The sequence below is a fragment of the Sinocyclocheilus rhinocerous genome, unplaced genomic scaffold, assembly GCF_001515625.1.
Source record: "Sinocyclocheilus rhinocerous isolate Xijiao unplaced genomic scaffold, SAMN03320098_v1.1 scaffold2415, whole genome shotgun sequence".
In the NCBI taxonomy this organism is placed as follows: domain Eukaryota; kingdom Metazoa; phylum Chordata; class Actinopteri; order Cypriniformes; family Cyprinidae; genus Sinocyclocheilus; species Sinocyclocheilus rhinocerous.
Genome location: NW_015666566.1, coordinates 638,679 through 661,971, shown reverse-complemented (window position 1 = coordinate 661,971; position 23,293 = coordinate 638,679). Strand labels below are relative to the sequence as shown.

The 23,293-nt window shown below is 37.5% G+C and overlaps 1 protein-coding gene across 1 annotated transcript in view; it reads right to left on the bottom strand.

Annotated features, from left to right (window-relative positions):
- LOC107732786 (polypeptide N-acetylgalactosaminyltransferase 18-like) overlaps nucleotides 1-21,843 on the bottom strand; it is a gene marked incomplete at its 3' end in the record, with an annotated part of 53,792 nt that extends 31,949 nt beyond the window's left edge. The window contains exon 1 of the mRNA XM_016544200.1: nucleotides 21,405-21,843. Coding sequence (XP_016399686.1) covers nucleotides 21,405-21,645 — 241 coding nt within the window. The remainder of the gene's footprint in view (nucleotides 1-21,404) is intronic.
- Nucleotides 21,844-23,293: the final 1,450 nt, after the last annotated feature.

Genomic DNA, 23,293 nt, shown 5'->3' with positions numbered 1-23,293 from the left:
GGCAGACGGCTAGCATTTCTGACCTCGCCTGTGGCATGCCGTCTGCCTGTCAGTGCCAGCTCTATGGAGCGAATGTAAAACAAGACACCCAGCATGTAACCCAAACTATTGAGCTCAGAAGAAAACATGCAAACAGCCTGCAAATGCAAAAACATCATGCTGTTCTGACATTTCAGAGAAGCTCTTGCTACAAGGTTCATGTGAGTGTGCATGTCGCATGTGTGTTTGTCTGAAGAGGACTCTGACTCACAGACCCGAGACGACAACGAAAGCCAAAATATGAGAGCACTCACATGACCCTAATGAGTTACATAGCTGACCTAATGTTTTGCTGTCAGATTTATTCAGACCCATGAGACAACGCAGACGGCCAACAGAGCTCTGCTTCCTGAAGACATACTTTCCATTTTAAGATCATTATCAAGACAAATCACTGGGAAAACAATGGGTGTTTCTTTTTATGTCCCAGGGCTTGCTTTTTATTTAGACCAACTGATTTTAAATTAAAGGTCATATCACGTCATCATTATTTACTCTATTTTTCAAGTGTCTTTTATGTAAAGATTTTATTGTTCGTTCATGCGCGCGCTTTCTCCCCCGAACGTAAACAACGCTGATTACGTTCATGCGCGCGCTTTCTCCCCCGAACGTAAACAACGCTGATTACGTCGATTACGCTCTTGGGTACTCTCCAAAATGGCGGAAGACGTAACTCGGGGGAGAAGAATTGAGAAGAATAAAATGCTAGCTATAATATTAGCCATAGCAAAAAAAGTTGGCTATTTTATTCCAAGTATGTTAAAAATGTTATTTCTGTCACCGTCAGTACTTAATTTCAGATGACATTGTGGTGGAAATACTCATGACACTCATAAAAAAATGGCAGTGTATCGTCAACTAAAACGATTAACAATTATTTTTCATTAATTAAAATAAAGCCAAAATAAAATAAAACATAAATACTTGATTAAAACAAAAAATTAGCAATGTTGCCTTTGCAAATAACTGAAATAAAATAAGTTGAAGTGCGGTACTAAAATGACTAAAACTGAAATAAAAATAAATTAAAGCTAAATAGAAATAATTTTTTTTAAATAATAAAAATGACAATCAATCACATAACAAAATTACTAAACACACACACACATATATATAATAGCATAACACTGTTACCATACAACTTAAATATTAATATTTAATATTATTAAAAATAAATGAACCATTTAATGTGTTAATAGACAAATGAAATCAATATTTATTTTGAGAATGTTTGTTACCTATAGTTGAAGAAACACCCAAAGTAAATGATGCATAATGCATAAATCATGCAGCTCCTGATTCTGTGCAAATGCAACAATTGTTTTAAAACTCTGACGTCATGAGCTTGTTGGCCTGATGCTGCTGCAGTAAGATAAGATGTGCATGACTAAGAGGTAACAGGATACTCTACTTGATTAAATTAGCCAGCAGCGCATGGCTCTAATTGAGTTGAGCACAGATACACAACAACGATTTGTTCACATTGTCTAAAAAGGTATATAAATGACAACATATTGCATACATACAGTCCACCATCGTAAAAATTCCATGTAGCTATTTAGCCATTGGACAAAGATGTAAACAGCGCTTTATGAGAAATGTATAAATGCTTCTATTTATTGTCCGTAGCACCACAGACAAGTCTCATTATTCATTCGCTTTATTGTGCCAGAGCAAATATTTGGCACAGACACCATCATATACCACTTTATTGCTTTCTTTCAATGCAGTGTACCTTAATCCAGATGGCTCTTATATTTCAGCACATTTGAAAGTCTCTCTCTTGCTGTTTTGCACATATCTTAGGGCTGGATCGTCTCTCTGCACACTAACAGCCGTCATTATACATTCTATCCAGTCGAGCGCTGCTAGAAAAGCTTCACATTGCAGAACAAAATGACCAGATGCCCAAAGCCATTTCCACAAGGAGAACACAGCAAGAGCATCTGTAACCGTGACAGACAGAGCTGTGAATGGCTTCTGGATGATACTCTCAAATGCTCAATCAATCCTGCTATTACTTGTGGAAAAGCATAGGGTGACTTTTAGATATCATTCCTGGATATATTCTTCCATATGCAATCTTAATATTTTTGTCTTAATATTTTAATATCTTAATATTTAATATCTAATCATCATTAGACACTGTATGTTTACAGAGCAACATTGGTTGCTCTGATTGACCAAATAGCCTACATGGCTGACCATGACCTTTTAATGCAAGTTATGTATTCATAAGAATTTTTTTTATTGCTTTGATCGAATATGTAATTTGTGTTTACACAAACAACCGCATACTCCATAGAAATTGAATAAAATAACATGCAGATTCCTGTGCTGTCAAATAGATCTTGTTATCTGACCTTCTCCCCTTTCATTACACAGTTTTCAAAGTAGACTAATTACACTGATATGGGTCAGACCGGCCTTATTTCCCTCACGGCAATTATATTAAGCGCATATTTCAGATGAAAGACATGCCTAAGAAGTTAGCGAGAGTGCTCAGCTAAATTCATGTTTCCAATTCGTTTGTAATTACTGCTGCCTTTTCCAAAGAGTAACAGTGAATCATATGAAATTGTTGATTTCTTATGCTGAAAACACAATGGTCACTGAAATATCTTAGTGCTTTCCTTGCTGAACTATAAGGCTTTGAATACACAATTCTTCTGCCACATAATCAAGTTTATTAAACTAATGTTGAACTGTTTGCAGTTGCTAAGCAATGTAGAAACTTGCTGTATTAATATAATATACAATAGCAGAGTCATTTTACACAAATCATCCAGTCATAATTTACTTTATTTATTGGAACTAAACTAAAATAAGAAATGTTTCTCGAGCACCAAATCATATTGAATGATTTCTGAAGGTTAATGTGACACTGAAGACTGGAGTAATGATGCTGAAAATGTAGCTTTGCATCACAGGTATAAATTACATTTTAATAAAGCATAATAAGTTATTTTAAATTGTAATATTTAACAATAGCACTCTTTCAAATAAATGCAGCCTTGGTGAGCAGAAGACTCAGAGTAAGAAAGAAAAAATCTTTCTGACTTTAAACTTTTGAACAGTAACGTAAGAAAAAGAGAGTGACAAAAAGAAGAAAAACAGAGGGGAAAAAAGAGCCTTTCAAACCAAAATATTCATATCTGTCTTCCCAAAACATTATTGCCAGACTATAACAGCCAAATAGTATTTTATTTATTTATTTATGATTTTTCTGAATTTAGGGCATGAATCCCTTGAAAGTATGAAAGCTACAGGGCTAATGTCCCAGCCACCGTCATTAAACAATATTGTGACCTGAGGCAGGGCAGCCCAAGGCTGCAGAAGGGAGAAACAGAAGGTACGTGTCCTGACCGTCTAAACACTCCATCTGCACACATTCGCCTTCCCCTCCATCACACTCTGTGCAGCTTATGGAAAAGGACAGCTTGCTGGCAAAATCAGGAAATATATTTTATTCAATTTCCCGGAGAGTTTTTTTGCAGCCCTCCAGAGATGGGGACACAGAGAGCAAGCGATGCTGGATTCGATGACCTGGCTCAGCCTGAAGCCAGAGCCGGTCCTGAGGAGAGTGAGGCAGAACGTGATCCGCCGTCCAGGCCGGCCATCTGTCTGACCACAAGAGAGACAGGAAATGGGCCACCGTTGAGCACCTCAATCAGAGGAGACGGATGTAGAAGGGAATAGGACATTCTGAAGTTTAGGATGTACATCAAACCCATTTATTGGGCTTCACTCAATAATTGCACATGAATACATGTGGGGATGGGAATTGTAGAGAATTTAATGATTACGGCTCCATTAATGTTTCTTTTAGTACTTTTAAGAAACAAGCATTTGAAGAAAAAAAAAAGCTATTTCATTCCTAAAAGATGAAATCTTTTTTATTAAAATGTGGCATAAAATAATTGTTCTACTGACAAAACATCATCACATCTCACAGTTATTTGTAAGATGTTTAATTCACACACAAAAAAGACTCATAAGAGTTATTCGTTCAGGAGTCAGACAAACACTGTACTGTATGTTTTTGATTAACTAAAAAGAACTAGCTCAAAGGAGTTGGTCTTTCAGGACTCAGAATATGCAGTTTGTGCTGTATGCTTTTGATTCACTAAAAAGAACCAGCTCAAAAGAAGCATTCATTCGTAAGTCGAAATACATCAGTTACACTGTGTGTTACTGATTCACTAAAAAGAACCAGCTCTTAGTCATTCTTTCAGGAATCAGACTGTGCTGTATGTTTTGATTCACCAAAACAACCAGCTCATAAGAGTCATTCATTCAGGATTCAGACTACACAGTTTGTGCTGTATGTTTTTGATTCAATAAAAAGAACAGGCTCATAAGAGTCATTTGTTCGAGAGTCGAACTACACCAGTTGTGCTACATCTTTTTGATTCACTAAAAGAACTGGCTCATTAGAGTCATTCGTTGGGGAATCGGACTACACTGGCCACACTGTATGTTTCATGGTATAAGTTCAGTAGTGGTGCTGTGGCATAGCTGAATAAATAGAGCCAGAAACCCTGTCAGAGTATTTTAGCAGTATTTCAGTATTCCAACTTAGAGTATTTTAGCACAGCATTCCATCCACATCAGTGCAAGCAAGCATGTGGAAGACCAAAGTTTCAGTAAATGTCTTCTACAAATATAATGGACAGAAGACTGAAATTAACATACATTGACACCAATGAGGCAGTGAAAATAATTGACGACAAATGTACTGACATCCTGCTCTTTTAATTCCTTGAATCCAAATGTCTAACTCTCTAAATGTCAAGCCTAATCAGATCACATAAAATGGTTGAGAGCGTGTTATATTCACAACAGTGGAAATGACCAAGCTGCTGAAAGAACCACTCACTGGTGATGAATGCCATTTTGGCTGCTCTTCTCATTAAGAGCTGTTATGTAAGCATCTGCTGGGTTAAAATGTCCTGCCGGCGCCATGACGACAGCAGATGAGACATCTAAGTTGACAGTTCCTGTCGCCTTCTTTAAGGCACATTAAAGAGCCCACTGAAGCTACACGACACATAAATGAATAGATCAGTCAAAGGTCCTGAATGTCTTGGCAACTCTTAGAAAAATAATCAATGAATGTTTTATTATCTGCCGTGGGATGTATTACACCAGAGTGCATGCTAAGTACCCTACTTTAGAGGCGCGTACCATTACACAGCAACAAAGTCAGTTTCAATTGGTATGTTACTATAAATATCCCATCTCCACCAATCTGAAGAGCTTCAGATGTTAGAAGCGCTTGATGCCTCCAAGTTGCCACTGATGTAACCGTAACGCAATGGTTTCTGACTTCACAGAGACACGTCTGAGCATCTGAATCATACATGTACACCAGAGTAAGTCTTACTCAGTGACAAACATCTAAAACAGAACAAGGCATCACAATCCAAACAGCCCCATTCTATCGGACCGTGATGATTTACAGTCATAGGCTGACAAAACAAGATCATAAATACTATATAAAGACTTAAAAAGAGAAAATCTGCCATCATTTACTCGCCCTGATGTCATTTCAAACCTGTTTCACTTACTTTCTTCAGTGGAACACCAAGCAAGCTCTTCTTTGCATGTTCATGGCAATTACTGATAGCCGAATCATGAATGAATCTTTCTTTGGTTTCAGATTGTCTCAATGAATCTGTCTGAATGAATCATTCAGTTATCAATCAGACTGATCTGGTTCTTGAGTTGAACTTAACCAGACTCAATTATCCAGTGGCAGCAGTGGATAAGAATATTAGTGAATAATGACTTAAATTACAGTATGTTTCTCACAGAAGTTTTATGCTCCTTTTATGATGTTTGAATGCTTCCGTTTTGTTTTATTTTAACTGCATGGAAAAATTATTCAGCACAGTATTCAGAATATCTTCTTTTGATTTTCACAGGAGAAAGGAATCATTGGCTCATTGGAAAACAAGCCTCTAAAAAATATATCTATACAAACAATTCACTGCAGTTTCCAGCTGAAATGAACATTAGTGGCAGTGAAACATCAACAACTTTTGATTCTTTTTACACAAACTATGATTACTAGGGCAGATTATTGATCAATAAACACTTATTTTCATGTAGATTCCTTGTGCAATACCATGTTATGACCTCAAAACACTTTTACCATAGTGCATGATTTGTAAACTAATACATTCTCACATTTGCTTCACATATACTGTATGTACAGCTTTTCTGATGCAGTAAACTTGCTCTGTAGCTCACCCGGTACAGCATTGAACTTACAAGTCCTGAGTAACATGAATCATGATAAAATAGCTCAAAAACGTGAGGAAGCAAGCTAAAACAGCATGGTTGCTTCAGCAAATGTGTTTTCATCTCATGTTTGCTTTTATTTACACTACTGGTTAGATCTGGGGTAGGGTTTATTTAAGGTGGTATGAAATTTTCAAACACAATAGAGCTTTAAGCTTTTAGCGCCACTCATCTGCCACATTCATCTGTTTTGAATAAACCCACTGGACATTTCACTTTGAACGAGTTGTGAAACTTGCAAGAATCAACAACATCATTTTGCAGAAATGTCGCCACAGGCACTTTTTTTGTTGGACAAATTTGCTAGCCAACTCTAGATCACAAACTTGCTAGCCAATTCAACATAATAAAGTAACAGTCACTATGTAAAAACAGCATCAGGTGGGCCAGAACACCAAACATGTTCATGCATTATAGTATATCACTGCAGAAATTTAACACGGTCTGTGACAAGCGCAAGTGTATCAGGTACATTAGCCTCTCTAACTGGAGTGTGCTGACGGCCTTTCAAAGTCAAGCTGAAAGCTGCCAAACAGCACACAGCTGGGAGTTCATGCAACCCTGCAGAGTGTGAAATGGAGGCAGGTCTCACAATTAACGGTTCTTATGGTTAATTGAAACAGTGCGAGTCATTTGAGTCATTGACGCCATCTACTTCATGCTAGCTTGGCACATTAGCTACAGGCAAACTGCCGCTAAGTTAACACTATGTAAATGTATGTATATGAAATGTTCTCTCATCCCAGAGGTTTTACACTTATGGAATACAGCCCATTGTTCTTGAAGCTGAAATGACTTTAAAACTTTTTGTTGGTAATAATTTGGTGAGCCTGCTGGTAAATGCAGGCCATTATGTGCACCACACAGAGCTAAATAATCATCTATCACAAAATTTCCTCACCAATTCACAGAGCTTGTGAATAATCATAATAACTAACAGGACTTTAAGACACTGTAGGGAAGCTTGCTATTCTGAATGGATTCCACACCTCAACATGGACAATTATTCTTGACAATTATATTGACAAAAAGAAAATAGTGTTTCTTTGGGCGATTTTCAATACGTCTTGCTATTAATCCATGACAGTGAGCAGTGAATAATTCAAATGAATTTCAGTATTTCTACAATCACGTTCTCATTAAAGCAGAGCGCTAAAAGGAATGAATGTTATGCAGAATTGTAGTTGTCAAACGCTCAGGGTTATTTCATTGGAAACCTTATAATGTAAGACTAAATGAAGTTCATGAGAGAATGTCTTTGTGCGTGTTCCACAAAGCAAATAACACTGGGATTTTTTGAAAGTCTAAAAACTAAACTCAAAAAGTCATCAAAAAGTCATAAAGTTTATCATAATAATAATAATAATACTTTTTAATCATAATAATACTTATTAATAACACTAATAATACTAAAAAATCTTACTGAAACCTTGAAATAAACAAGATTCTAAAAATATAAAATAAAGTAAAATGAAGAAGAAATATTTCAGCATGGGTGCCCACCAATAAAAAAAAATGTAGGGAGTGCTCTGCACTGAACGTTTATAAAATTCATTTCATTGCATTCACATCCCTGTCCCTGAATCACAAATTCGTGTCGGAGCCTAACCAGTCACGCATCTCATTTAGCAGTCCTCTGTCCTTGACACCAAAAGGCAACAAAAGCCCATTTTCTTTCCGCTGCATTTTGTTAGACTTCCTGTCACACTGATAACATTCACAGATTCGTATTAAAACTGTACAAAATTAAAGGACAAACAACAAAAAGATGCACGAAGAAACTGAGGTCTTTCAGTTGCTTTGAAATCGAGCTGGTTAATGCATGGCCTTTCGTTCGCATGGACGGCCGTGGGCTGTGCTAGAAACTGCATTAGCAGGTGACCTAGAAGTCGGCAGGATGCTCCATGCCACTGAATGTTTATGTGCGAGCGCATGGGCGGCCCCGGACAGCCATGTTAATTGCCAGAACACCATTAGCAGCAGGATACATGGCAGTGAATGTCCCTCAGGTGATATAATGCATTATTATGTGTGGGCTCCAAATCTCAAATCTGTGTCTGAACCATTAACAGGCTTTGCATAAAGGCAAGAGGGTGTTTTTTTCTCTCTACGGAACAGCACTTTTGTTGATTTCCTTGCAAAATGAATGACTTTGGCCTCATAAATCAAACGTTACAGCTCATTGCCAGTAATTTCTACATGCAAAACACAATCCTAGAGAAAAGATGATAATTACGGCCTCATCCAGCCGCTTCTGCCAAACAAAAAGGCACTAAAATCACATTCAAGATCCTCTAGAAATCACTTTAGTGACTCTGCAAATAAGGAAGCAGAAAAGACAAAGTGCATTCAAAGTCCAACAAAGGCTAAAATAAACCACACAAAGAGAAACATAATAATGCGATAGAAATAATTTTTCTAAAATAGTCTAATAGACCCTATATAAATGAGAATGGAACAAAATTATTAGGACTGTAAATTGATTAAAATGTTTAATTAAATCAATTACATAATCTGCTTAATCAAAATATTCATAGATAGATAGATAAATAGATAGATAGATAGATAGATAGATAGATGATTGTACAAGCTTTTATATATATATATATATATATAATTATTAAAAAATGCATTGATGAGCGCAGTAGGCAGTAGGCTATAAGTACACGTGACGCGCCATTCCCACGTCCGCGCACGCTCTCACCTCATGTTTGCGGCTGAATACAAATGATCATCATAATTAATGGACAACTAGGCTATATCGGAAAAGACATAAGCGCAGTCCGGTGCAGAGAAAAGAAAAAGAAAAAAGACAGAGATGAAGCCCGTGCATCACTTTCAGGTAACTACGTTCATAATCCTGTGAAACTTTTTTGACTGTTGACGTTAGTAACGTGTTTTAATGTCGGTAATGATTTCACCACCACCGACAACGCATCTGACTTAATATTCTAGTTTCCATGACTAAAAATGTATTATATAAAAACTACGAGGCAATATATGGTATATGGTTTAAATATGGTTTCAATGAATAACGCTGTTAAAATACATAATATAATACAAAATAAACAATTTACATTATTACAAATGCCTGCAAAGGGCACAATCCACTTAATTTTTAATTTTGGCCACCTTTTTGCGATAGAAATGCTACAGCCGCTATAATTTCTTCAACAAAAACATGTGGACATCACAACCCTTACCAAAATTAACCATGGTTTTATCGCAGTAAAACTGCTTAATTTTATTTTGTGTGATTTCTGGTTGCTTGAGACCATAAAATCAATCAGACAGCTGGATTAATAAAATCATAGCCATAGGTAACTGTCTAGAGCAGGGGTCTCAAACTGCCGGCCCGCGGGCCATTTACGGCCCCCCCTCCCCCTCCACCCGGCCCGCAACTGATGTCAAAAATAAAACATAATCCGGCCCGCTAAATTATTATTATTATTATTACTATTATTATTATTTTCTAGTGGTCTCGTACCATATTCCATATTCAAAAGAATGACATGATTCTATAAAAAAAAAAAAAAACGCGCATGCAGGCAGATTTGAAGATAGCTGGTTTCGGGGCTTTCGTAGTTTATGTTGTTTGGCTGCGAAGTGCGAATGAAAAGATGTCTCTTTCCAAACCGAAAAGGAAAGTGGATGAGGAACACCGACAGTTTCAAGAAAGATGGACGTTGCAGTATTTTTTTGTGGAGTTTAATGGAAACGCTACCTGTCTGATATGCAAAGAAAAAGTCGCCGTTCTAAAGGAATATAATCTCAAGCGTCATTACTCGACTAAACATGGAGAACAGTATGAGAAGTACCAGGAAGACGAGAGAAAAAGACGAGCCACGCAGTTGCAGAGAGAGCTAACGTCCCAGCAAAACCTTTTCCATAAAGCCAAAAAGGATGCTGATGCTGCAGTTGAAGCAAGTTATGTGGTGAGTTGATCGCTAAAGCGGGAAAGCCATTCACAGAAGGGCAGTTTATAAAGGATTGCATGCAGAAAGTCGCTGATATTCTTTGTCCAGAAAAGAAAAACTTGTTCAGCAATCTCTCTTTGTCGGCAAACACAGTGGCAAAGCGGATCAGCGAGTTATCGAGTGACATTTATGATCAGTTAAACAGCAAATCTAAAGTTTTCACTGCATACTCTGTGGCGCTTGACGAAAGCACAGGCATAACCGACAGTGCTCAGCTAGCAATTTTCATCCAGGGGTATTAATGACCAGTTTGAAGTGACGGAAGAGTTGCTGAGTTTGTGTCCAATGCACGGCCGTACCACAGCCAAAGATATATTTCAGCAGCTGTGTGACGCAATTGAGCGCGCTGGTTTGCCGTGGAACAGGCTGGTCGGCATTACCACTGACGGCGCCCCGTCTATGACTGGGGAAAAAAATGGACTGGTAGCACTAGTACAAAGAAAGTTAGAAGACGAAAATGCAGATCCAGCAGTTGTTCTGCACTGCATTATTCACCAACAGGCACTGTGCAGCAAATGCTTGAAATATGAACATGTCATGTCTGTTGTCCTGAAATGTATCAATTACATCAGGTCGAGGAGTTTACAGCACCGCCAGTTTCGAGCCTTTTTAGAAGAAATTGAGTCAACATATGGTGATGTCCTTTATTTTACTGAGGTGCTCTGGCTCAGCAGGGGGAATGTCCTGAAGAGATTCTATTAGAAATAATGTTAAGTAAATTTTCAGAAATGTTCCGCTTTTTTGTTGTGCTTGAATGTTAAAATGGCCCTCCTTTGAGGTGTCAATCACAGCAATGGCCCCCAGCCAATTTGAGTTTGAGACCCCTGGTCTAGAGCTACATTATAAATAATACAATTGAATTACAATTTATTTATTTACTTTTATATTTGATTAAAGTTCTATTTTGACCCCTTATAATAGGGGTTTTTATTTTTTTATTTTATTTTTATTTATTTTTTTGAGGGAGGGGGCACAACAATATTATTCTGCTTAGGGCACCCATTTGGCCAGCAGCGGCCCTGCGTATATCAATATTTGGTTATTATTATTATTTTTAGTACCTACAATTTTTCCTCAGTATTGTGTCCTATGATTACTTGGAATCATGGAGTGAGTAGATTTTTTTCAAGTGTGACTGAAATAATACATCAATTACACGCTCTCCCTCTCTGTCATGTCAGTTCATTACCAGGTGGCCTAATGCACAGAGTGAGCTATCAGCTTTAAATGACAGCCCAGCACAGGCCTCTATTACACACTAAAAAAAGTCAAAACTCCACCATCTGTGACTTTGTTGAGCTACTTATTTATTTAAATAAAAACATGTTACGTAAATGCCAGATCAGAGAGCAAAATGTGACAGAAAAATAATTCCTAGGGGCCATGTTTACAAAGTGTCTGCCAAATACTGGCTTATAATAAATTATCCGGTCAAAATATGACACATACAACCGACCAGAACTCATATGCGTGTTATTTACGTCACTTTTATTGTGGCTTTGTCCCAACCACTGTATAAAATAGCTAATATGGAGGAATATATCTATTTGTTGAGTTTAATACATGACAATTTATATTTAGATTCATTCATTTATCCACCGACCTACAAAAACCAAAAAGATGAATTTATCAAACTGAATAAGTTACAAGTCCTCCAAAATTCAATGCAGGATGTGGTTTGATAGTTGGGTTCAAATTAATTTCATAAAACAGATATAGTTCCCAATCCCAATCTGACTGAGACACATTTGAAGCTGTGAAATAGCCATACACAAACATGACATGAGGAATCATCTATTTTTGTGTTTGCAAACCGCATGACACGTCAGCTTTTCCGAATGCATCAACACAGTCATACAAGCATTGTTGCAAACACAATGGCTCTCTAGCTTCAGCACCATGATAACAAGAGACAGTTCCACTGATCTGTTTTCTGCTTCTGTTCAGGAGGCATTATTGCCCTGATGCACACAACTTGAGCACAATTGTCAGGACACTGTGTGGCGTATTTGTGATTAGAGTTTTAAGATGCAGCTCCTGCTGTGGGCAATATACTCTTGCACTCTCTAACCAGTGCAAAGGTTAATAAAGTCACAGAGAGACATTTGAATTCAGTCCCTCAGGTGTGCCTGCTGGGCAAGCCGCGGCCTGGTCTCCATGAAACCCTCATGGGTCAGTGTGTGAGATGTCCAGCTATGACAGACAGTCGCCACAGTTTGTTTTCTGCTCTATGACGGATATAAAGGCTCTTTCGTTATTTTAGTTAAGGTTCATCTGCTAGCATTGCAAATGTTTGCTTTTTATTATGTACTATAATAATATCTAAAAGCATACACCAAAATTATGTTAAAGTTTTAAACAATTCAATCATTTTATTAAATATAATATATAATACTGTTTCAAATAATATAATACATATATACGTACATACAAAAAAAATAATCTTGTAGTATTCTAAAAACATTGCTATTAAAAATTGCAGTGTATAACTGGCCCTACTAACAGGCTGCAGCAGAACCAAAAATTGTAGCCTTCATATTTTTAATGGACGGAAATGGACAGTACTTATATTTCATTTTTAAATTGTATTCATGGCTTTTGCAGCATAGGTCAGTAGAGAACAACAGTGGGAGAGCGAGGAACCTCTCAAACCCCAGATATGACAGCCACCGCTGTGCTACAGATATTTTAAGGTGCTGTTTTGAAGTTAATTAAACAGAATATTAATGAAAGGTTAATGAATATGAACAGAATATACTGAAACAATCTGAGTGTAAAATTACATTATACTTATATTAGAAAAGGTTGTTGGGAGAAACTATCTATCTTCATTGCTAATGCAAATATCGTAATATCTTAAAAAAAAGCACAAGATAGTTCAACTAAATCTATTTATTCATGCGCCACTCAGGAATACTTTATTCTGATGGCCAATCGCAGCATTGGTTTTCAAATATTATTGTACAATGATACTACATTAGTATATATGACTCTTTTCCTATATTTATCATTTAGTTAGAGTAGTTTCTAGGGGTGGAACGGTTCTCGGTAAAAAAACGAACCGTACGGTTCTCCACACACGGTTCGGCACGCACTAGGACCACGGATCAACTTAAATCTGACAATGCATCTGTAATATGGTAACAACACGTAAAAACAAACAGGGTTCGGCTGTTTCTGTTGATGGATGCGCATTCTGGCTTCCCAGTACATTACAACAACAGCGATGAAAAAAAACATGGACAAACAATTCACTCTTGTTCAATGCGGATGCCGTATGCTGGAATATGAGCAGTCATTTATCCGTCATCATGCTGATGGCGCGCGTGCACAGGTGAGACCTGAACAGCACACATTGATATCTGTGTTTAAACTAAACTCATTTAAGCCTTGCCAGTTTAAACATTTAAGAGCCAGAGCACGCGAGCTCGCACACAGTGAGAAGATTTGTGCGTGCGCTCATCCGAAGCGCGCAAACCCGCGCCTCAGAACACGCGCAAATAAAGCTCTCTCTCTGAAGTATTTCGTTTGAATTGAGAAATTCAGACAAAAATGATGTCAAAATGCCTGTCTTGGTAAGTTTCAAAGCAGACATAGCCGGCTGAACGTGTTCCTAATATGGTGTAATATCTCATTTGTATTCCCTACCACTAGACATTCAAAGTGTTTGAGGAAAGAGCAGAGCAAATACTACTATATAGTATAGTAATATAGTAATAATTTAGCACTTTCTCCTGTTTTATTGTTGGTTTCCTCTTTTCTGATCATTTGGAATGAGGATAAAAAGACAAAAAACATGCAAATAAGTTCAAACAACCATTCAATATATATTATTTAGCCACCCTAAATAATAGGTCGGATGCACCCTAAGTGGAGTGCAAATAAATGTAGCCGGATGCACCCTAAGTGGAGCCCACTGACAGAGGGGAAGAAAGTGTTTATCAGGAGCTGACCTCATGATGACACATGCGAACAGGAGCTACAAAAAACAGTTCTAAATCCACTGAAAACATATCAAATTTCTCCCACGCATTAAGATTAACCCTAATCCTGACCCCAGACATGACTTAAGGGCATTTTACACATTCAGCTTGTGATATTGCCTCCTCTCGTGTACAGCCGTTTTCCCGTTGAGCAAACACAGCGACGGCTGCTTCAGCTCCAAATATGTTGGATGACGAAATTACTGTAAATATTGCATTCAGTTAGTGTTGCATTTAAGTGAGAGCTAAAAAAATGATCAAAAATAATGAAATAAAATGGTATATATTTCTCCATAAAATATTTTTTACTGGTGATTCTCTGCTGAATGAATAAATGAAAAATGTAATCCACCATAGCATGAAAAAATAATGATTGACTTTGATTAAAAAAAAAATTACAAGGTCAAAACATAAAAAAAAAAAAAATTAGACAAATGGAATGGATGAATTGTTCACAATAACATCATGGAGGGTACGTTTACATGACAATGATGTACTAAAAATGAAAAAGTTTTTTTCGCTTTGCGCTTTTGAAACTTTTTGCGTACAGATGACGTTGTCAAAATGATCCCAGTTCACAGATCTGCCAAAACAAATAAAAATGCTTTATAATTATGCACTCTAATAATCCAATTTACAACTTAAAATTTTTTTCCGATTTATTTTTGGCATTTTTACCTTTATTATGAAAGGACTGATCAGAGCTGACAGGAAGCGAAGTGGGAGAGAGATAGGGGTGCGGGATCGGGAATGGTCTTTCGAGTCGGGATTCGAACTCGTGACACCCGTAGCGTAACGACTCTGTATGTCGGTGCGCTGTCCACAAGGCTATCAGCATATTCAGCGCTGACTGAAAAATCTATTTTTACAGGTTACATTTCAGTTACCGTTTCCCCTGTACAGCATTTAACAATTTATCATAAAAAAGAAAAATGTTTCTTCATAGAAAGACTGCAGAAAATAAACTGCTGGTACGACTTAATTTTCACTGTCTAGACTGAGCGCGCCTTGCCACCACAGAGACGACTCATTTAATTAGCTAAATCTGATGGGTGTCTAATCAATTACCCGCCTTTAATTAACTACAACACATTTAAAGAGCCAATCAAGGCATTTTGAGAAAAATCACAGACTGACGAAGCAACTTTCCAGTGTGCATTGTGCAGTGTGGATAGATCCATGCTATCAAGAATCCTCCTCCCATGCCACTCCTTCCCTCTGGCGTTTCTCCTTCATTTCCCATCAGCAAGTGAAGCGTGGCGTTAAAACGAGCCCTTGTGCGTCCTATCCTATAATAAGAGAACCGTGGACAAAAACACCTTTGATAACGATAACAATCTCAGGTGGTATTTAACAGAGGCGGTACGACAGAACAACACATGCCTGCGGGGTGCGTGTGCAAAAACATCCAGTGTTAATTGTCAGGCAGGCGCACCGTAATGAGACTGTCCAAAATAAATTAGCGGGGTAACACTCGGCTCGAAAGTGTGACTCATGAACTTGTGAACAGGGCATGGAGATAAGAAAAGATAATAGTACGAAGGCGGGATTTTTATAGCACTCAGGCACCCTGCTGATCTCCAGTGCAGAGCTGTGTGAAAATGGGAAGAGAACGGGTGAATTATTCTCGCTCGGTACAGCGCTGCTGTTCTCTTTAGATGTACAGAAAACTCAGCAGCTGTTTGCACAGCAATCACCCATGAGCATGTGAATACAAGACTCTACTGTACTCTCTATACACTGAATCCAGTTAGGGACCATGCTTTTGAAAGCTTCAAAGAGGAGGGAAGCATGTATGAGCAGGTCCAGATGGAAACTTTTTTCACATTTTAAGCACTCACTTAAAGGTCACATATTGTACACCTTTCTGGAGTTTTAGCAATGGCATGGACGCGATGTTGTCTGGGGGTTTGGCAAAAGGAGAGTGGTACTGTGGGCGGTGCTCGGGGTGGTGACTGAAGGCGGTGACTGTGTCGTTCTGACGTCAACTTTTTACGGAAGTCACAACGGTTCGTGAAAAATCACAGCTACTTTATGCAGGCTGTGTGCATTTTACTGTGGACTGACTGTTTTGAAAATTATATGGTAGTTAAATAGCCCCTAGACCTCAGTTATCGTGAAAAAAGCCAGGAAATTTCAGTTTTGACAATATGGGACCTTTAAGGGGAAAATCTGTAGAATGGATTTTTATGTGGTAAAAATATGTTAAACTGATCTGTACTACACTTAAAAAAATAATTAAAATTAAAATACGCCACTTGCATTATTAAATTGTCAAACAGGTTCCCCCAAACGCTCTCCTGGCATGCTATTGGTCATCCACACCGATAGCCCCACCTCAAAATCATGCTATTGGTTGAGTCAATGTTGCTGTTGTTGGACTGTTTGGGATGTTCAAACAAACAGAGCAATGTTTTCATAATGCCATAGCAAAGGCTCTTTCAAGGGAAGTCAGTTCATTTGGCGGCCATATTTGAAAGGCCTCCGGGCAGCTTTTTCAAGCATGACAGCTTTTTCGGGCAGCTTTTTCTATCTATTTGAATGGGTAAATACTGAAATCTCAAAAACCTGACACACACTTTTAAATAAAATAAAATTAACTGTCCCATAAATGCTTAAATAGCATTAAAAAGCATTTCAGGTTGGTCGAGCCCATGTACATACGCAATTTCAAGCACACGATTCGGGAAACTGACTGTTTCTGTTGCAACTGAAGCCTCTAACGGCAGCTATAGTGACACAATGACTATACTAATTGCCGATTGGCACTTTTATTTATAAATCGGGACTTATTCCACCATATTGCGAGTTTAGCATACCCACGTAAACTAGTGTTTTTCCTTGATGACTCACCAGAGCTAATCACCAGTACATTATTTAGGCACATCAAGCATGCTGCATGCTTATTTGCTCACTGACGTTGACGAGATTAACCCCTTAGGTATCGAACTTTGGTAATTAACGACATGACCGTTTTTGGTACTCAATGAGATCGATAATTACAATTATGACAATTTGGTTGGTACTTAAAAAGTATCAAATTCAGTACCCATCCCTAAGACTTTGGTCATCAGGCCTGGAGATTTTGTGGATATTGACTGGCTTACTTAAAGATATCTGCAGATTAAGCTAGGATTAAAAAAAATGTACTCAAAAATGAAATGTCAATATTTACTTTGGACAATGGAAGTCCAATAGGCACATTTTACACTGTCAACTGTTACTGAAATGCAGAAGAATTAGGGCACATTTCCACCATCTACTGGCCTGGAGTGTAAAGTGCTGGATGCCACAGGAATGCAATGGCAAAACCTCAAATATTGAGTTGTTTAGTCTTCATAGTACTTTTTAAAATGGTAAGCAAGCTACAGTGTACTTTTTAGTTGACGCTCTTGGGTGCCTTATTGAAGTTACCATGAAATCAAAACTGACAATTCTTATTTATGGAATATTGCATGGATTATAATTAATGATTTATTCGTGCACATCATTATTTGTTTCGAATTCATATGCAACATTCCAAACAATTCCTGATGGACAAAATCAAGTCCAAGTACATTTGTTCTTGTTCGATGAGCTGTTTCAGTGGGATATATTTCACAATAGGGAAGAAAAGAGCAGACATTGTTTTTTTGTTTTTTTTCTGTGGAAGAAAATAACTTATAAGGGTCTGAAATGACATGAGGGTGAGATGCCATAATTTTCATTTTGGGTGAACTATCCCTTTAAAGAAGGAAACTTCTCCTAACTTAATTTCAAACCTAATTTTATATCAGATACTAATATATACTTGTTTTTCTTGCTTTCTCCCTAAATCTCCAGCATCTTACACTCCGTATTTCTAAAGCACAACACCAGAACTGGTATCTCTGGCCGTCACAAGCAAAGCACAATAAACGTGGCATTTCCACGGTGACCTTCCACTAACCAAAGTTCACATTTGCTAATTGAAACTGGGTTACAAGAGAAGAATTGGCTTCATTTCTTTCTCTCTGTAAGACAGCACATCAACACTGTTGCTTGTGCCAACGCAAACCTGGAGGTCCAGTCTCAGTCTCTGCCAGTGACAATGCAATCAGACAGTTCAGATGGGTGTGAAAACCGGACTCTTCGCTTTTAATGGATTTTGGAGAAATTAGACTCTCCGACAGCAGCCACTGACTCAGTTATCGTAAAACTGGAGGAGACTGCAAGCAAATCTGATGAGCCTTGATTATTTCTTTTACTGAGACTTATATCTTTGACTTACGCTCTGAAAGTACAGAGGAGCAGTTTAAATGTGAATTGGGGTTTTGAATACATATATTAAATGTGTAGTTTCACTTCCCAAAGGCATTTCCAAACTTTTTGGTCAGACGAACCTCTTTGACCTAAAATATTTACTTGAGATTTAAGTTAATTGCAAATGGTTCCATGACATGCAAATAGACAAATAAAATACTCTAAGTGTTTTGTTTTGACTGTTTTTATTATAAGATCATTTATGTATTTTAATTTAACATTTTTTATTTAAAGGTGACAATGACATGTAAATCTGACTTTTCCTGATTTAAATTTTTTTAAGTGCTATAACCAGGTCCCCGGTGCATCTACCAACCAAGGAAACGTGAAAAAGATTAACCCAGTAACTTTGTTTTGGTAAGCCTTTTTCTGCAAGCGTCTGAAAAAATGAGCGCGTCTGATTTTGCTCCCTTGGTGACGTGGCAAAGGGATCTCATTATAATATTACTGCCCCTTACCACCCATGGCGCCGTCATTTTGAGTTCGCAAGCGACAATGGTGTACTAGCTCTAATGCCATGGCGAAAGTTTGAGCAAAACTTGCTAACTGTTCTGTCTTTGGCTGCACAGACGAGCACAGAACACTATTTAGAGTCCCAGCCTCAGAGGAGACAAGAGAGCAGTGGATTTATTGATTTATTTACTGTATATTGCTGCTGCCACACAGATCTAAAATAAACATGCGATTTATTTCCCAGCTGTTTACCTTCACAGTCATAACCGACTGTTTTTGTAACTCGTGTGTCTTCATCGTAAACTTGTGTGTGAATGAGAACTTAGTTTAGTACTCGCATGCTGCCTGGTGGCTGCTTTCTGTCCGTGTGCTTCGGTTGTGTGCACTCAGAAAACCATATATCAGATGTTTAAACTAATATGGTTTAAAACGCATTAATTAAGCGCGATAAACATGATAATCAGAACCAAAACAGATGTTTTTTAGCAGGTCCTAGCTGTAATGGCGCAGCTCTATTCTGGAAAAGGGGGCGGGGAGCAGCAGCTCATTTGCATTTAAAGAGACAGGCCCGAAAAACAGCGTGTTTCTGCTTCCACTCAAAAAAGGCATTTTCAAAATTAATGATCTGTAGAGTATTTTGAGCTGAAACTTCATAGACACATTCTGGGGACACCAGAGACTTATATTACATATTGTAAAAAGGGGCATAATATGTCTCCTTTAATTAATTATTAGCTTTTCTTCAACACACAAACCCCAGTTTGTGAAACAAGAGCAGTAAAATAATCTAATATAATTTGACTCAAATCTAAATAAAATGCTAAAAAAGCACATTAAAAAAAGATTTAAACTTAAATCATATTTCTTTTTTCCTCTTAACATTTTTTATTAACGCAATACTTGTTTTTGAATATTATGTTGGACAATAAAATGATGAGTCTTCAAACAATAGAAATACAAAAACAATAGCTGTTTTCAAACAGGTTTCTCTGAACATTCCCTCCCTCTTCCATTGGTTGGACAAACTAATAGTCCTACCCCAAACTCATGCTATTGGCTGAGCCAAAGCTGCTGTTGTCAGACCATTCAGAAGGCTCAAACAAATAGCACAATATTTAAAGGCTACCTGTTTTTGTTTTTATGGTACATCAAAAAGTGTATATTTTTAAAATGTGATTGTTGGTACATTTTACAAGTTTTTACCATACTTTCAAAACAAAAATTAAAATAGGAAAAATATGCAATATGAAAATAATTGAAGACAAAATGTGTTTTACTGAGAAAAAACAAGATTTGGTTCATCTGGAAAAAGGGGGGTCGTCTTATAATCAGGGTCGCCTTATATTCGGGCCAATACGATAATAGCACCCCTTTAAACAGCATTAAAAAAGCCAGCATTTACACTTGGTTACACTACAAATAGCTGTGGTTTTCTCTGTATGGTATTTTAAAATTTAAAAAAATTACATTTCAACCGAAATAAAATATTTTAAGACAAATGAGGAAGGCATCATTATGTGGTATCTTTTTTTGAAACAGTATATAATGTAGCATGATACACTCAATCGTTTAAGTGCCTCATTGTGTAGGTGTACTGGGTATATTTTAATTGACATTTATGGCTTCACTACGACTGCACTTGAGCGAGAAGCAAGCTTTAAGACCTTGAGCTCAGCACAGGAGCTGTACTTCTGGTACAGGTCAACATATCCCATAAATCCAGCCAAATGCTTCTCAACAAGATTAACGCATGCATTAATACTTTACAGAAATACAATTCCTCAAGCAAAGCCTGTTAGGGCATAAATGGGGGGTTATTTTGAAGACAGCACCCCCTCCTTATTTCATTCCAAGGCCATATTTTTTTAACACGACCGAATTAGATCGACATCAACAGTACACTAATGATGATTAATCATCCAGGATGAGAAGCTGTTCAAACTCTTGCAGGTTATCATCACTCCCAGCTGTCCTGTCTGAGTCCAGCAAAGCAACATGCTGGCACCAGCCCGGGACTGATGTTTACGCAAGGACTTTGCCAAGTGCTAAATTTATGCCCCCACTCTATCAGCAATAAACCTGAGTTTACACTGCACCAGCTGAATACAGAAATCTGCTGGGAGCTACAGTCCAGATAGAGGTGCTATAATATTATGATCGGTCTCCAATTCATCTCTATGTATCTAGGTTATACAAAAAACAGAGCCGTAAAAGAGGCTCATTAACATCAGCATCTGAAGTGCAAAGCCCATTTAAACCAGTATTGATCTTCATATCTGCTGCAAGTGTACTGTGATATACAGCAACTGTAAAAAGAGAACATGCAGTTAATATAAATCATATTGTCCTCTCAAAACATCGTTACCTTGGATGTGCTGGTTCACAACACTCTCCAGCCTGTCAAGTCTCTCTATAATCCTCAGCGTTTCTCCTCTGCTGTCATCGTCAAACTTTTTCTCGTACGTCCTTCCTGTAACTTTGACGTTTCCGTTATTAGACACATAATTGGTGATCCATCCGACGTAGAGCAGACACAAAATATTGGTCATGCCGCTTAAAATCACGCACGTGGACACCAAAGTTTTGGTTCTCCTCGTGCATGCCATCGCAACATCCCCACGTGCGCAGCGCGCGCAGAAACAGGCACAAATCCTCTACGCGTTTGGCGGCGGTTCTGCTCTCATACAGCCGGGCGGAATGATCTTCCGTATAACGTTTCGGTTCTCCGGCACATCTTATGTGACAGGGAGCTGCAGCTGCTCGGATCTGTGTGGATCTCTCTCGCTCTTGTCCGAGCTGTTTGACAGCGGGTTTACAGCTCAGCAGCACGCGCGCACGGCGTCAGAGCCAGAAGGACACGCGCTGCTGTTGACAGCCAATGAAGTTCAGCAGCAGTAATGGTTTACATTAGATATCAAGTGGGGGATACCAAATTGTTTACTGTACTAACATGTCGTTTTCCAAACTTAGAAATGTATTGGTGTTATGCTAATTTGTAATTGCTTAATCTGGCTAACGTTAGCTTCTTCCAGGCGCCAAAATGATTGGACGTTGAAAACAACAGTTAATGGGAATATAAAAAAAACGTTAAAAACGGTAAATCTTATTGTTTTGTAATCCTAACTATTCAATATAAATATTTATGTTCGTATTCTCTTTTTACTTAAACAAGTTTAACACATTGATGTGGACTGTAGGCCAGCCTGGTCTACTACAATAATGTCTGTCAGTTATCCTCATTTGAGGAATTTTCTAGTGCTGTCAAACATTAATCGCGATTAATCGCATCCAAAATAAAAGTTTTTGTTTATGTAATATATGTGTGTGTGCTGTGTATATTTATGTACATATAAATACACACAAATACAGTATATGTTTTGAAAATATTTACATGTGTATATTTATATTTATATAATTTATATTATATATAAATATATTCATTATACAAATATAAAATTTTTCTTAAATATGTACATGCATGTGTGTGTATTTATATATACATAATAAATATACACAGCACACACGCATATATTATGTAAGCAAAAACTTTTATTTTGGATGCAGTTAATCGCGATTAATCGTTTGACAGCCCTATAATTTTCTTAGCAAATTTGCAAATAATTTGTCAGCATATCATGTAATAAATAATTTGATTAAAATTCCAGTTGGTTTACAGACCTAAAGACTAAATTGTTATTTGCTAATTATATGTTTATATTTATCATTGTTTTCCCTGCTTTCCTTGCCGACCTGCATTTTTGGATCCTAACAATCAGTTGAGAACCACAAGTTTGACTCACACCCCATCTGCTCCAAACCACAGCAGTGATTATTTTTAACTGTTGTGATCTTATGTAAATAAAATCACCAATTAAATGAACTCTCTGTTAAAACCAAAGCATTCTAATTAAAGTCAACATGAACTCACAAATTGATCCTATTTACTTTATTAATGCACATTCCTGAGCTTAATGTGTGCAATTCATCTTTACATAGTTATTCCAAAATTAAAAAAAAAAAAAAATTGTTTTTGCTATGTTTCTGAAATGATGCTTCTTTCCAGATGACGTACGGAGAAAGCTACCCATTAGCATTCCCATTCATCTTAGTGGCACTTTTAACACTTCATTTCTGCCTCCTCTTTTTGCTCACAGGAACCAAACCTTGATTTCTTGTTTTGGATGATGTGAGGAATCTTTTTTACTTTTCGCACCGTGCACCTGACACTATTCTGGTATGTAACAGCAACTTTTC